Genomic DNA, 15,608 nt, shown 5'->3' on the forward strand with positions numbered 1-15,608 from the left:
AATCAGTCTCCTTTGCAAAAGTAATGAAGAGGGGTGAGGAGAGAGCAATTAAAAACGAAATAGTGAAGTGATCATACCTTTGGGCCCTCCCTCTATTTATAGTGTAGGGTAGGCAAGGATTAAAGTATATGTATCAGAGGGCATCGTATCGTATCGAAGATATGCTAAGATATACTAAAGATCAAGGATTACAGTATTATTATCGGTCGGCTAAATTTAAGATACGTATTAGAGGGTATCGTATCATATCAAAGATACTTTAAACCATGGGGTTAAGGTAGAGTTGTACTCAAAGGCAGTTACTTGCTCCCCAAGGTGGCGAGTGAGTCCAATTAGAGTCTGTCCCTAGTGGGTTTCCTTTATTTAGGCATAGAGAATCATTCCCTAATAGGGATACCCCTGTTTCTATGTTACGAGAGATTGGGTTCGAGTATGAGTCTGTCACAGAAGGACGGTGAGATCTTAGGAGGATTCCACGATCTGAGGGGATTCCCTTTCCCTATAGATTGTCCTAGTCATTGATAGCAGTTTCATTGCCACATGTCAATCGCCTATTGGCAGGCTATTTTTGGGTATATCACTTCCCATCCCAAAAGAAAGAAGAATAGCCATAAGAAATTTAGATGAGGTCCTTGGAAGATGACAATGACATGCACTAAGTGCCTGGTGTAGGGAGCAGCAGCAGCTTTGTCCTACCCTCTGTTGTTCCCATTGTGTGTCACGACCCAAACCTAGATACATGTAAGGGTTCAGCCCTCACTGGCACTGATCAAACATTGATAAATATCAACATAATCAACCATAACAAGACGCATCAAATTTAAGTCTCAAACAAAATAATCAAACCATTGTCACTAACCTCAGATATCTCCTACTAGTGGCAGTCTAAGTTATGTCCCAATTTAAACCTCCAAACTTAATTTATCAAAGTTTACATCAAGTTGCTCTCTACTACATCCAACTAATAAAAACAACAAACTATAAATAAAAGCAATCTCCCAGTCGCCTTCGACGACCGCACCAAAGTATCCCTCTGTCTCATTCATCTGTAATTTCATAAAATAAGGGGTGAGCTCAACAGCCAGTAAGAAATAATATAGTACGAGCACAACACAGCCGCAACAATAAAAAAATCACAGAGGATTAAACAAAACTTTTAGTTTTTCACAAAATAGCTTTTTAGTAGAACACTTCCATTTGATTTCACACTTTTTCACTTTAGCTGGCACTAAGGAAAATAGGCCATCTTCGCCCATACACTAACAGGGAAAACACGGCCATGACTGCAATCAAACACTATTGTCACCCACTGACTATTTCTGGTGTCACCCACTCTGTGGCTATATATCTTCCGTGGCTCCAGGGAACACACTGACTCTTGGGTGACAATTACTCTCCACAGTACAGGACAACATATTTACCCTCAAACACTCTCTTTTCACACTTTCACAAAATCAACCTTTTTTAAAATAAATGTGAAAACATTGGTAAAATATTTAAGCAAAGGTCCCAACATCACTTCCACAATATTTCTCAAAGAATAATATTCATCATCACCAGCCTTAATCACTTCCATAATCACATATCACACATAAACCAAATTCAAGTAAGCATATGTTAGCACCTCTCAACAGTACAAGCATATCAAATACAACATCATACAATCATACCCATAGTTATCAAGGCGGCGCCTAAGTGATAAGGTGGTTCAGCCTGAACTGGTTACTTAGGATAAAATTTCTTATTCTCAATCCATAAGTCAAATGCTCCCTAAATTCAGATTGTAACCTCCCCAGGGTGGCTTTACAGATGAGAGAACCAGTATCTTGTAGGGAAGATTAATTAATCGGATTAAACACCAATTCTATCACCTTGACCAAACATATGAAGAGGAGCAGTAACAACAGCAATTTTTCAATCAAAATTGTATACAATGCTTGACCCCTTTACAAACTTATATAGAAAACTAAAAAATAAACTTGGGAACTAAAATGGATAGGCCTAACCCAATCCTTAACTAATTGGCAAACCTAAATTGACTAAAAAACTAAAAAAAAAAAAAAAAAAAAAGACTCAAAACAAGACTAGACTTATGGATTCCTGATCCAGTCTAACTAAAACACTTATAACAAGTAAAAAAATATATAAATAAAGACTTTTACTCAACTAATCCCATATGCCTAGCCTATACTCATATTATAGGTCCATAAAAATGGTCCATTATAAAGAAAACCCTTGGAACTAAAGGTCTAACACATATACAACCCATCCCAAACAACAACAATAAACTTAGCTTTATCCCAACTTAATGGGGTCAGCTACAAGGATCCATGCAAAACAATATAGGGAAAAAATGAGGTCCAAAGGGGGAAATGAAGAAAATAAGAAAAGGAAAAGATAAAGGTGCATGGCAAAGAGATGAAGGATGGCACAGCCCAACAAGGTAGGAGAAACTTGGCTAAGTGGGGTCGGCTACATGGATCCTAGCCCTCCAATATGCTCTATCCGAGGTCATACTAGGGACAAGACCTAGACTCTATATGTTATTCCTCACAACTTCTATAATTATTTTAGACCTGCCCCTGGTTCTTTTAGCTCCTCAATTGTTATCATATCACTCTTTACTAAGGGTGTCTTCAGGCCTACGTTGAACATGACCATACCACCACAAATGGCTTTCTCAGAGTTTGTCATCAATCGGGGCCACTCCCAAATTGGCTCTAATATGTTCATTCCTTATTTTATCCTTTCTAGTTTTTCCGCACATCCATCATTATGTCATTATCTCTGCTACACAACTTCTCTATATAACACTTCTTAATTGCCCAACATTCCGCCCCGTACATCATAGCTGGTCGAACAACAATTCTATAAAACTTCCCTTTAAGTTTTAAAGGAATATTGGTCACATAGCACTCCGGTCGCACCTCTCCACTTCATCCATGCCACTTTAATTCATTGTGAAACATCATCCTCTATGTCATTTTTCTTATTTATGATTGACCCCAGATATCTAAAGTAGTCACTTTGCGGTATCTCTATCTCTTCAATTTTCACTATGTCATAGTCCCTCATAGTGTGACTAAAGTTACACATCATATATTCCGTCTTCGATCTACTTATCTTAAAACCTATTTATTCCAGTGTAGATCTCCATAACTCTAACTTAGTGTTAATCCCTGTTTTTGTCTCATCCACCAAAACTATATCATCGGCGAAGAGTATTATACACTATGTTGGACCTCGTCTTGAATGCTCTTGGTTAGCTTATCCATGATAAGTGCAAACATATAAGAGCTTAAGGTTGATCCTTGATGTAATTCAATTATAATTGGGAATTCCTTGCTATGTCCTACCTTCGATCTCACACTAGTGACAACGTCTGCTTACATATCTTTAATTACATCCATGTATTTACTTGACACCTCTCTCATCACAAGTACATGTTGGATTACGTCTCTAGGGGCTCTGTTATAAGCTTTTTCCAGGTCAATGAACACCATATGGAGATCCTTCTTGCTAACTCTGAGTCTTTTTTTCTCAAACGGGATTCAATAATTCAAATTGAATCCCGTTGTAGATCTACCTGGCATAATTCAAATTGGTTCTCCGAGATATAAGTCTTTTTCCTCATATGGGATTCAATAACCTTCTCCCATAGTTTCATAATATGACTCATCCCAAAGCTCAAAGAAATTAGACTTAAAACAGGACTGGACTTATGGAATCCTAATCCAGTTTAACTAAATATTTAATAACAAGTAAAATAACTAAATAAAGACTCTTACTGGACTAATCCCCTATGTCTAGCGTATACCCATATTATAGGCCCATAGAAGTGGCCCATTACAAAGAAAACCCCTGGAACTAAAGGCCCAACACATCTATAACTCATTCCAAAAAAGAAGCCCAATTAGATATTTAATCTGCATCACTCCCCCCCTTTTTAAGACTAAAAAGATTTAAAAGATTTGAACCGTTAACCTCTCACTAATTAAAGTCGTAACTACTAGGCTGACTGATGGGGACATCAAAGTATACAGTCGAAATAAGAAGAAGACCCAAGCAGTCCCATCTTTGTGGTTGGAGGATTAGAAGAAACCAGAAGAAAGAAGAAGAAAGGAGGAAAGAGAGGAGTCGAACCAGCCTTCCCAGCGTTGGGTTCGACCCCCCTTGTTTCTCCCATTCAGCAAATCTTGTGGACCCCACCAAATCTTACTTTGCTTTAATTATGATATTATTTGATTGTTTTAAATAATTAGGAAACTAGGACTTCTTTCTATTAGGTAGTTTATTATTTCAAATAACTGAGTTTCTAAGTATCTTTTTTATTTTTAGAAGTTTTATTCTATTTAAAGTGTAAGGCCATTGGCCATTGTTTTAATCAATGATATTATTGAAAAAAAGCACAAAAGATGTCGCTCCTCTCTCCCGACTCCTCTCTCTCTCGCCTCTAATTCATTCGTCCCCCCCTTTTTGACCTCCTCTCTCTCTTGGCTTTCTCTCTTGTATCGCCTCCCTCTCTCTTCCATTCTTTTCTTTGCTGCTGCCGTTTACTCTTTGTTGCTGCTACTGTTTACTCTCTGCTGCTGCCGGCTACTCTCTGTTGTTACTGTTTACTCTCTGTTGCTGCCGCTGCACTATTGCAGCCACTGTTTGCAACAACCGAAGGTCATGCTATGTGGATAGATCATCGCCTAGGCTGCTGCTAACCTTCTTTTAATAATCGGACTGCTGTTAAACATTCTTTTCAAAATCTGGGTTGTTTTCCTTTATTCTCAAATCTGGGCAGTAGGTAAGTAGAGACTGAACCTTCCCCATTCCCCCATTGTCCCCTCGTTATTTACTCCATCATCTTCCATTAAAACCCTCCCCTTTTAAATTATTGTTTGACCAATATTTGCACCACTATTTTACTTGAATACTGCTGATTTCTTATTACAAGTATGAGTGATTTTAGAGCATATAACATGGTATTTTTATCTATCTTTGGTGCTTAATAGACTAGTGTCATAACTTAATTTTGTTTGCTGCTATGTTCCCTACCCTATGTTCCCCCCTTGACACTTGAGTGAGTTCATATGTTTTTCTTCCTAGACTATTATTGCTCTCTATTACTTTGTTCATTAGTCTCACTTTATTTTGTATGTTAATCTTCTTTGCTAAGCTTCCTTTATCCTGTCCAACCCAAGTCACATGACTTTATCCTACCTAGTTAGTTAATCTTGTAGGAAACCTAGTCATCTAGGAACCTCCCACATCATCTTGGTATCAGAGCATGGTTTTGTCTAAGTTTAGGGTAATTAGGTACTGATGTCCATTGGTTACATGTCTTACCTTTTGAGGTCTAGTCTCCGTCATAATCTATCCGTAGTCGAGTCTATGTTAGACGACACCCTTTTCTTCCTTAGATTGACTGGACCAAATAGCATTGGACGCTATTCCCTCCAAAAGCACATACTTGAGAGGAAGATTTCTGACTTCAAGATTGAGAGGGCTAACTACCTGTCTTAATTAGAGATTCTGAGTAGACTTGAGTCTTTGGCGGCAATCGTACCTTGGCTGCCCATCTCTTTATATCCACTCGTAGTGGTAGAGTATACCAGAATATGCCTGACCTTCCTGACGCACCCACCCAACCTGAGCAATTGGTTAAATTCATGAAAGCCATCCAAGTTACCCTCCAAGCTAGCCAAGCTATACAAGAGACACAAGCTGCTCATCTCCAAACCCTTACCGATAAGTTAGCTGCTCTAGAGACAAGTGCCCAAAACCCTGATGGACGGCAAGGTTGTAACACAACTGGCACTGAAACTAGGGACAGAGGCCCTAACCCTAAGGAAGTGAACAAGAATAACCACACTGATGGTTATGAATGGGGGATAACTTCCAAGGCCTAGGGCGTGCTAGGGGGTTGGGGTAGGGGTTGAGGCCCACTGCCAAGACACCAAACCCAATATGGAGATGATGAGGGTTATGAGCATTATGATAGGGGATTTGATGTCAGATGGATGATTAAGGTAGATGCCCCTGCCTATGATGGTCAGATTGATGTTAGGATCCTTCTGGATTAGATCAAGTAGATGGATAGGTACTTCGATTTCTACGATATGCCAGAGAAAGTCCGCTACCGATTTGCTAAGTTCAAGCTTATTGGAGCTACCTAAGACTTCTGGACAGACCTAGAGTACCAAGAGGACCACCTAGAACTTGAGCCGATCACTACCTGGGTAGAAATGCATGAGAGGCTTAAGAGGAAATTGTTGCCTATCACTTATAGGCTTTAGTTATTGAATGAAATGAATACCCTGACACAAGGAAAGTTGATTGGGACCAAATACATGAGCAAGTTCAATAAATTGAAAATTAGATGCCGTATTCGGGAGGATGTTGAGCAGACACTATCCAGATTCCTTACTGAGCTCAACTCCAAAATTCAATCTCGTATAGCATCCCACCTGGTGCGAGACGTTCCATAGGCCTTCAGGATAGCCCTTGAGGTGGAATCCTCCATGAGAACTTATTCTCAGAGGAAGAGCTTCCAAGCTGGGGAGTCCCAATTTAGAAAACCACCCCAAGGCTCAATTGGATTCCCAAAACCCCCTGCTGCACCACAGCGTCAATTTGACAACAAGGGTAAAGAAATTTTGGGAGAAGCACCCAAGTGTAGTGGGCAACAATAGTGCTTCAAGTGTCACGGGTTTGGTCACTTCTCCAGAGAGTGTCCCAATAGAAATCTTTTTGTGAAAGAGCAGACTCTTGAAGAAGGTGACCAAGAGGGTTTTTAGAACCATGAGTATGAGGACCATAGGCCAGATGAGACCATATCTGATGAGGACGCCAAGGAGGTCGGTGACCTCAAGCTCAGTATTGTGCGATGCATGGTGTCACAACCTAGGAGTAGCGATGATTGGTGGCAAACTAATATTTGCATTACTTACACATGTCATAAAGGCAAGAATTGCCGCGTCACCATAGACAGCAGGAGTTACATGAATGTGGTCGCCAAGAGCATTATTGCCCGAATGGGCCTTAAACGTGAACCCCACCCCAAGCCTTACAAGGTTGCTTGGGTAGATCAGTCCACCATCCCCGTTAATCTGAGGTGTCTAGTTCTCCTACACTTTGCAGGATATGAGGATCGAGTGGTGTGATGTCCTAGAAATGGATGTTGCCCACATCATTCTGGGTAGACCCTGGTTATATGACCGAGATATCACCAATTATAGGAAGTCTACACCTATGTCTTTGAGTTCAAAGGGAAGAAAATCAGACTGACCCCCAGTTCTCCTAGGGAAGTTAGGGTTCCAGAACACAAGGGAAGTACCACCAAATAAAACCCCACCAAGACACTCAACATTTTAAATCAACAATTTGAGGGAGAGTGTTAAAAGTCAGGGGTGATTTATGCTCTAGTTGCCATACAAAGTAATACCGATATGTCACTCTTCTTCACTGAGGCTCCTAGAGAAGTACAACCCTTGTTGAGGAAATTCGAGAGGTTATTCCCTAAGGAACTACGTGATGAGTTACAGCCTATGCGTGACATCCAGCACGCTATTGACTTAGTTTCAGGATCCTCTCCCGAACTTACCCCCACTACCGAATGAATCCTAAAGAACACACCGAACTCAAACGGCAAGTGGATGAACTATTACAGAAGGGATTCATTAGGGAAAGCCTTAGCCTGTGTGTTGTACCTACCTTACGCCAAAGAAAGATGGCACTTGGCGTATGTGTTGATAGTAGGGCCATCAATAAGATCACCATCAAGTAGAGGTTCCCTATCCCTAGACTTGATGACATGTTCGATATGATGGCTAACTCTTCTATCTTTTCATAGATTGATCTCAAGAGCGGGTACCACCAAATTAGGGTTAGCCCTAGAGATGAGTGGAAGACAGCCTTCAAAACGAAGGATGACCTTTTTGAATGGTTAGTCATGCCTTTTGGCTTGTCAAATACACTTAGCACCTTCATGAGGATAATGAATCAAGTGCTTTCACCATTCATTGTCAAGTTCCTAGTGGTTTACTTTGATGACATCCTCATCTATAGTAAAACCCCGTCTTCCCACTTGGATCACTTATAGAAGGTTTTTCATGTTCTCTTACAAGAGAAACTCTATGTCAACCTCAAGAAGTGCACCTTTATGAGTGATCAAGTCATCTTTCTAGGATTTGTTGTGTCAACTCAAGGAGTATCTGCTAACCCTAAGAAAGTGAGAGCGATCATAGAGTGGCCTGAGCCAATTAATGTCTATGAAGTACGAAGCTTTTATTGATTAGCCACTTTCTACAGGAGGTTCATCTACCGGTTTAGTTCCATTATGTCTCCTATCACCGATTGCATGAAAAATGAGTTTCAATAGACTAAGAGTGCTATGAAGGCCTTTAATGAAATTAAAAAGCTTATGACTAAAGCTCCAGTCATGCGCCTCCTAGATTTTTCTAAGGTTTTCGAAGTGAATTGCAATACATCTAGTATTGGAATAGGTGGTGTCCTAGGATAAGAGGGCCACCATGTTGCCTATTTTAGTGAGAAACTTAATGAAGCTAGGCAACGATATTCCACATACGACAATGAATTCTATGCGGTTGTCCAATTATTGCGCTATTGGCGACATTACCTTTAACGCAGGAATTCGAGCTATTCTCTGACCACCAAGCTCTGAGATACCTGAATGCCCAAAAAAACTTAACCAGAGATATGCCAAGTGGGTTGAGTTTCTCCAAGAGTACACTTTTGTACTCAGCACAAACCTGGTGTCGAGAATACTGCTGCAGATGCACTGAGCCGGGTGAACATGTTCCTCAATCGCACCAATGCTACGAGTCGGGCTAATGTTTTACTCTAAGCAATGAGTGTAGAGATTGTAGGGTTCGAGCGAGTCAAGGATCAATACCCCACCTGTCCTAATTTTAGTCAGCCATTCACTTCCTTGAGTGAAGGTAACCCGGTCAACCGCTCGGAGTACCTACTTAGGGAGGGCTTCCTTTTTAAAGGAAGCAAGTTATGCATTCCCAAGACTTCACTCTGAGATTTCTTGATCTGGGAATTGCATGTTGGGGGAGTCGATGGCCATTTCGGTCGAGATAAGACCATCACCCTAGTTGAGGACCGATTCTTTTGGCCAGGAATGAAGAGGGATGTTGCTAGAGTTGAGTCAGTGTAGGACATGCCAGACTGCTAAACAACAAAAGCAGAACACGGGTTGTACACTCCCCTACCTGTTCCCCGTTCCCCTTAGCAAGACCTTGGCATGGACTTCATGCTTGGTTTGCCAGAAACTTCGAGAGGCTATGATTCTTTTACGTGGTTATAGATCGCTTCACAAAGATGATCCATTTCATCTCATGCTCTAAACCTCTGATGTGTCCATAGTGGCCAAACTTTTCTTTAACGAGGTTGTCAAGTACCATGGGTTACCCCTCACCACAGTGTTCGATAGGGATGTTAAGTTCACCAGTCATTTTTGGAGGACCCTATGACAGATGATGGGCACTAAGCTCCGTTTCTCTTCAGCTTTCCCACCCTCAGACTGATGGTCAGACTGAGGTTGTCAATAGGAGTTTAGGAAACTTGTTACATTGCCTCATAGGAGAGCACTTACCAATTGGGATCGAGTCCTTAGCCAGGCCAAGTTTGCATATAATAATTCTAAGAACTGTACCATTGGTCTGTCCTCCTTTGAGATTTGTTCAGGATACTAGCCCTGGGCACCCATAGACCTTGTCCCAGTTGTGTCCAATTCTAGGACATCCCAGTCAGCCGATTCTTTTACTCAGCATATACATGATTTGCATGCAGGTATAAGAACACAGATAGCACTGAACCACGAACAATATAAGTCGAAAGCATATGTGCATCAAAGGCTACAAGAGTTTCAAGAGGGCGATATGGAGATGGTTAAAATTAAGCCGCAACGCTTTGTTAAGGGAAAAGCGAGCAAGCTGCATGCTCGTAGCACAGGTCCGTTCAAAGTACTCAAGAGGATAGGTGCCAATACGTATGTTCTTGATCTGCCAGCTAGTATGGAGATCAGTAATATTTTCAATGTTGAAGACCTTGTCCCATACCATGGTACCTCTACCATTACCCCTTTCTATCCTTATGACTTTGAGGACTTCCCCTTCACCATTGATGAGACTACTAAACCAACTAACCACTTCCCCCACCTCATTACCGCCTATGCCTAAGGTCACGAAAATGACTGAAGAAGTTAAGGAAATCCTGGATGAGAAGATTGTGTCCACACACACAGGAGGTTCTAGAGAGTTCTTGGTCAAGTGGCGTGGGCAATCGGAGATTGACAACACTTGGATCACATTGCAAGAAATCCAACGACTCAGCCCAAGCCTGCTTGAGTATTACCTGAGCCGTAATTCACTGGCGGTGAATTTTTCCAAGCTGGGGGAGAGTTTATGGGGACATCAAAGTGTATAGTCGAAAGAAAAAGAAGACCCAACCAGTCCCATCTCTGTGGTTGGAGAATTAGAAGAAACCAGAAAGAAGAAGAAAGGAGGAAAGAGAGGAGTCGAACCAGCCTTCCCAGGCTAGGTTCGACCCCCCTTGTTTCTCCCATTCAGCAAATCTAATGGGCCCCACCAAATCTTACTTTACTTTGCTTTAATTCTGATATTATTTGATTGTTTTAAATAATTAGGAAACTAGGACTTCTTTCTATTAGGTAGTTTATTATTTCAAATAACTGAGTTTCTAAGTATCTTTTTTATTTTTAGAAGTTTTATTCTATTTAAAGTGTAAGGCCATTGGCCATTGGCCATTGTTGATATTATTGGAAAAAAGCACACAAGATGATGCTCCTCTCTCCCGACTCCTCTCTCACGCCTCTAGTTCTTCCCCCCCCCCTTTTTGACCTCCTCTCTCTCTCTCTCGGCTTTCTCTCTTGTCTCGCCTCCCTCTCTTTTCTCTGCTGCTGCCATTTACTCTCTGTTGCTGCTGCTGTTTACTCTCTGCTGCTGCCGTTTACTCTCTGTTGCTGCCGTTTACTCTCTGTTGTTGCTGCTATTTACTCTCTGCTGCTGCTGTTTACTTTGCTGTTGCCGCTGCACTATTGCAGCCACTGTTTGCAACAACCGAAGGTCATGCTACGTGGATAGATCATCACCTGGGCTGTTGCTGACCTCCTTTTAATAATTGGGCTGCTGTTGAACATTCTTTTCAAAATCTGGGTTGTTTTCCTTTATTCTCAAATCTGGGCAGCAGGTAAGTAGAGACTGAACCTTCCCCATTCCCCCATTGTCCCCTCATTATTTACTCCACATCTTCCATTAAAATCCACCCCTTTATTACCATTATTTGCACCACTATTTTACCTTAGATACTGCTGGTTTTCTTATTACAAGTATGACTGATTTTGGAGCATATAACATGGTATTTTTATCTATTTTTTGTGCTTAATAGACTAGTGCCATAACTTAATTTTGCTTGTTGCTATGTTCCCTACCCCATGTTCCCCCTTTGACACTTGAGTGAGTTCATGTGTTTTTCTTCCTAGACTATTATTGTTCTCTGTTACTTTGTTCATTAGTCTCATTTTATTTTGCATGTTAATCTTCTTTGCTGAGCTTCTTTTATCCTGTCCAACCCAAGTCCCATGAGTTTACCCTACCTAGTTAGTTAATCTTATAGGAAACCTAGTCACCTAGGAACCCCCTACATCACTGACACTTTAATTATTTATTAGGTCCACAAATCAAATATAAATAAAGAGCTAAAGCACTCCTTAATTTCTAGGTACCTAATTCACCTATATGCCATCTCATATAATGTAAAATTACGAAAATCCCCTGGGCTGAAAACATACTCTGAAGTTTTAATTTTTGGGGTGTTACATTGTTGATCTTTTTATTTTATAGCCTTTGTAACAATCATGACTGAAGTAATTAATATCTAACTGACGTGCCTGTTTAGAGAACAAATAGATTATAATGAATATGTATTAATTGTGAAACATGTTCTTGTACAGGTTGGCGAAGAATGAGTATAACGGGACAGCAATTGCTATCCAACAGGACAGTAAGATGTTTAACTAATGTGCAAGCATTCTCACTCCAGGCTGCTGATTTAGAAGAAGTCACCACTCGTTTTGCAAGATTTTTGCAGAACCGACGTGTTCAAGGAGCCATAAGGTTATTAATATGCCAACCTTACCTTGTTTTCTACCGAAGTTCTTACGTTTAGGTAGACATTAAAATTGATTCATGATAGATCTATGAATCAAATCATGAGGCAGGTCTTCTTGATTCCCAGAAGTGAGAGTACTGATCAAATTAAAGCTTCCTAAAATATTCATGTCATTTTTTCTGGATCATTTAACTAAATATAGTTTGGGGGGCTTTTGGGGGGGGGGGGGGGGTGGAAGGAAAGGAAATAAAATAGGTGCTTTGTTCCCTAACTTGATCCTTTATTTGAGCCTACTTCTAAACAAGTGCTGCAAACCACAGAGTGATCCAAAATGAACCAAATTCTGAATTATAGGAGCCTACCCTATCTAACAAGGTTCATTTAGGCACCGTTTGATGACGTTTCTGCTGTTTCTGTGTCTAGAAATAGCAGAAACGGCTTTTCACATTTCCGGAAACAAAAAACAGATTTTTTGGTATTTGATAAACCTATTTCTCGAAACATTTTTAGTGCTTTTTGCAGACATAATGTCACTAAAAATCCAATAGTATCATCGGATGCCCAAAAGGGAGAGAGAGTTTGGTTGCTTCTTTTTAGATTTAAATAATTGAGAGATTTATCGGGCACAATAGCCTTTTTTCTGTCAAACTCGTTTCTAGAAATGACGAAACAAGTCCAACTTGTTTCGTCAAAGTCATTTCTAGAACTGTAAATAGGCATAAATTTTGATTTATGTTTCTAGAAACGGGTGAAACGGAACAACTTTATCAAACGCTTTTTAGATTGTTTCTCCGTTTCTGGGAACAAGAAAACGCAGAGACGGAATGTTGTCAAACGGTGCCTTAGAGACCTTGAATTGCAAAAGAGGATCAAAATTTGATCAAGCATGTGAAGAAACCAGTCAACAATGCTGTAAGTAGGTAGATGCTGGTTGTTACAACTCAAATGAAATCCTCACCAAAGTTATTTGAAATCTTATGATTGGTTTGCAAACACCCCTTGGGGGTTGGTCTCTTGCTAGCATATAAAAATCGGTAGAAACCTTTTATGCATTTTAGTTAATTGGAACTATGATCAGTGATTTCTATGCCATCATTACTGTACTGAGACAGATTAACTGACAGTCAAATGCTTTACTAGGAAAGAAAAACTGAAACATTATATATGGAATATCTCAAAATCAGTTTTTCTAGTATATCCTACTAATTTTGACTTCTGTTCCAATTTTGAGGGGAAACATTGAGGATGAGAGCTCATGTGTGATTTGCATTGTTGGTCATTTATTGGAAGTTATAGACAGCAGAAACTGGCTGTCCTTCATAAACCTTTCTTTGCATGGCTAAACTTTGTTCTAACTGGAAGATTTCAAGCACACATTTACAGAAACTAGTTACTGTGGCTCTCTTTGAGTATGCACATGCTACTTGATTCATATGACATGAAGGGAAAATGAGGTGCCATGTTTTGAAGAAAGAATATCTAGGATTTTGGGACCCTCTACTGTTTTAAATCACTTATGGATTGAAAAGGCCTGTCTTTTTTCTTTTCCCTCCTTTAATATCAATGAGGCAAGTAAAGGATAGGCTTTGTTTATCTGAGTGCCTGCATAACAATGTCTTGCTCGCATCTTGATAGGTACGAATCACCCTATTGGAGATCATGCGCAGCAATCCTTATCCAAGTAGCTTGGAGATGCAGAAGAAAACGATTAAATCAAGTCAATACCTCTAATCAGGAGATTCAGGAAATGAAATAATGAACTGTTAGAACGTACACATGTATGTATCTAATGTATTATCACTGATCTGCATTGTCTGTTTGCCCTTAGGTAATGAAATTTATGGAACATACGCTTCTGTTTTGAATGTATTTTAACTTATCTGTCCACCCTTGTTAACAGATTCCAATTAAAATATTGGTTCATGTTGAAGGCTATGTATCTAAATTATGTTCTCTACTTCAGTTCAACATCTCCTAGTGAATTTTTCGGATGAACAATATTGAATGATATTAAATGCAGTTCATAAGGAATGCTTGATCATTTCATCCTTCATATCAGCAGTCATGTACAAAAGCATGCCCATCAATCTAGATCATCCATTATCAGATGTTCTTATTAGGGATCCCGACTAGGGAAACTTATGTTTGTGGGATTCCTGGACTGGCATATCAAAAACAAATTCCAGGTATGTAGATCTAAATTTGTCTTGTGGCGAGTTATCAGATGGGGCTAAATTTTGTGGATAGGTAGAGCCCAAGGTTCCTAATTCACATTTCAAATTTCAGCCTAAATGGTGTTTGCCAATTGGCAATACAAAGCATTTGAAAAAGTTAAGAGTTCCAATGATGATTGGAGTACTAGTCGATATGCATGGATATATGGGGATGCATGTCAATACATGGGAGGCTATTTTGATTGAATTAGGCTCTAAAATTTGAGAAGCGGTTATCTTAGGCCATATTCTCTCTATCCAAATGTCAAATACAGTTTAACCCTCATCTTTTTCTGTTTAAGCTCAGGCCTAGTAATGAAGTGGTCCTTTTTGTTAAAAAACTAGCTTGGAATTCCGTAACTACACATACCTACCTCATATGTACTAACCTGAACATAGATTTCTAGCCTTAATTTTATTTCTTTCTTTTTTCCATTAAAAGAAAAAAGTCCAATTGGCCACATCATCTTTTCATATGCCAAATAGGTGTGCTTCACCATGTATCCGTTGTATACTTGGTAGAACGGGGGGATTTTTATGCCTTTTCATCATTGTCGCTGTCATAACTGGAATGGAATTACCCACTAGCCATTTTTTATTTTCTTGGTTTTGGAAATGAATGGAGACCTATGATTTCCCAAATATAAACTAGAAATGAAGTGCAGACCAATTACAGATAAGAGGATTTTTGAGTTACAGGTTGCGTAGCAGCTTTTCTAAGTGCATACATAAAGTAATCAGTTGGTTGTTTAATTACAGTAATGGTAGAGAACAGAGATTCCTCCAATTCCAGCCTACAAGTTATATAGTAGCCTAAGGCCACTTCAAAAAATTGTTAGGGTCTATAAGGACATCATAATGAGGCACATCACACCACAATTCCTGAACAACCCATCCTTCCGTTTTTTTGCTTCCATTAAGCCATTTAAGATCCCCTCCACAGCCGCTTCAGTAGCCTTTCCTGTCAACAAATGATTAGCATAGAGGAATAAGCATTCGTTATTAAAAAATAGTCGTTGCCCACCCCGACAATTGATTAATAGAAACTGATGTAGTGACAAGGATGGTTTTGTTGGATTGTAACGTATCGACAAAAAACTGATGGTCAATCCGGGAGTCCGCCAAGTCATCAGAAGTTGGGGTAATTGGCTTGTCCAGGTGGCTGACACCCAGTGGTAGACCTGATTAATATCTTCCGGGTTTGGTTTAGAAGAACCAAAAGTGACCGAATTCCGATGTTTCCAA

At 39.9% G+C, this 15,608-nt stretch overlaps 1 protein-coding gene across 3 annotated transcripts in view; it reads left to right on the plus strand.

Annotated features, from left to right (window-relative positions):
• LOC122081447 (probable cyclic nucleotide-gated ion channel 20, chloroplastic) overlaps positions 1-14,148 on the plus strand; it is a 259,284-nt gene extending 245,136 nt beyond the window's left edge. For 2 of the 3 annotated variants that reach the window (XM_042648608.1, XM_042648596.1), the window contains 2 exons: positions 11,993-12,155; positions 13,786-14,148. In XM_042648608.1, the coding sequence (XP_042504542.1) occupies positions 11,993-12,155; positions 13,786-13,906 (284 nt within the window). In that variant the 3' untranslated portion in view covers positions 13,907-14,148. Of the gene's footprint in view, positions 1-11,992; positions 12,156-13,785 lie in introns of those variants that run through there. The other variant, XM_042648600.1, reaches the window with a different exon arrangement.
• Positions 14,149-15,608: the final 1,460 nt, after the last annotated feature.

Source organism: Macadamia integrifolia, chromosome 1, assembly GCF_013358625.1.
Source record: "Macadamia integrifolia cultivar HAES 741 chromosome 1, SCU_Mint_v3, whole genome shotgun sequence".
NCBI lineage: Eukaryota > Viridiplantae > Streptophyta > Magnoliopsida > Proteales > Proteaceae > Macadamia > Macadamia integrifolia.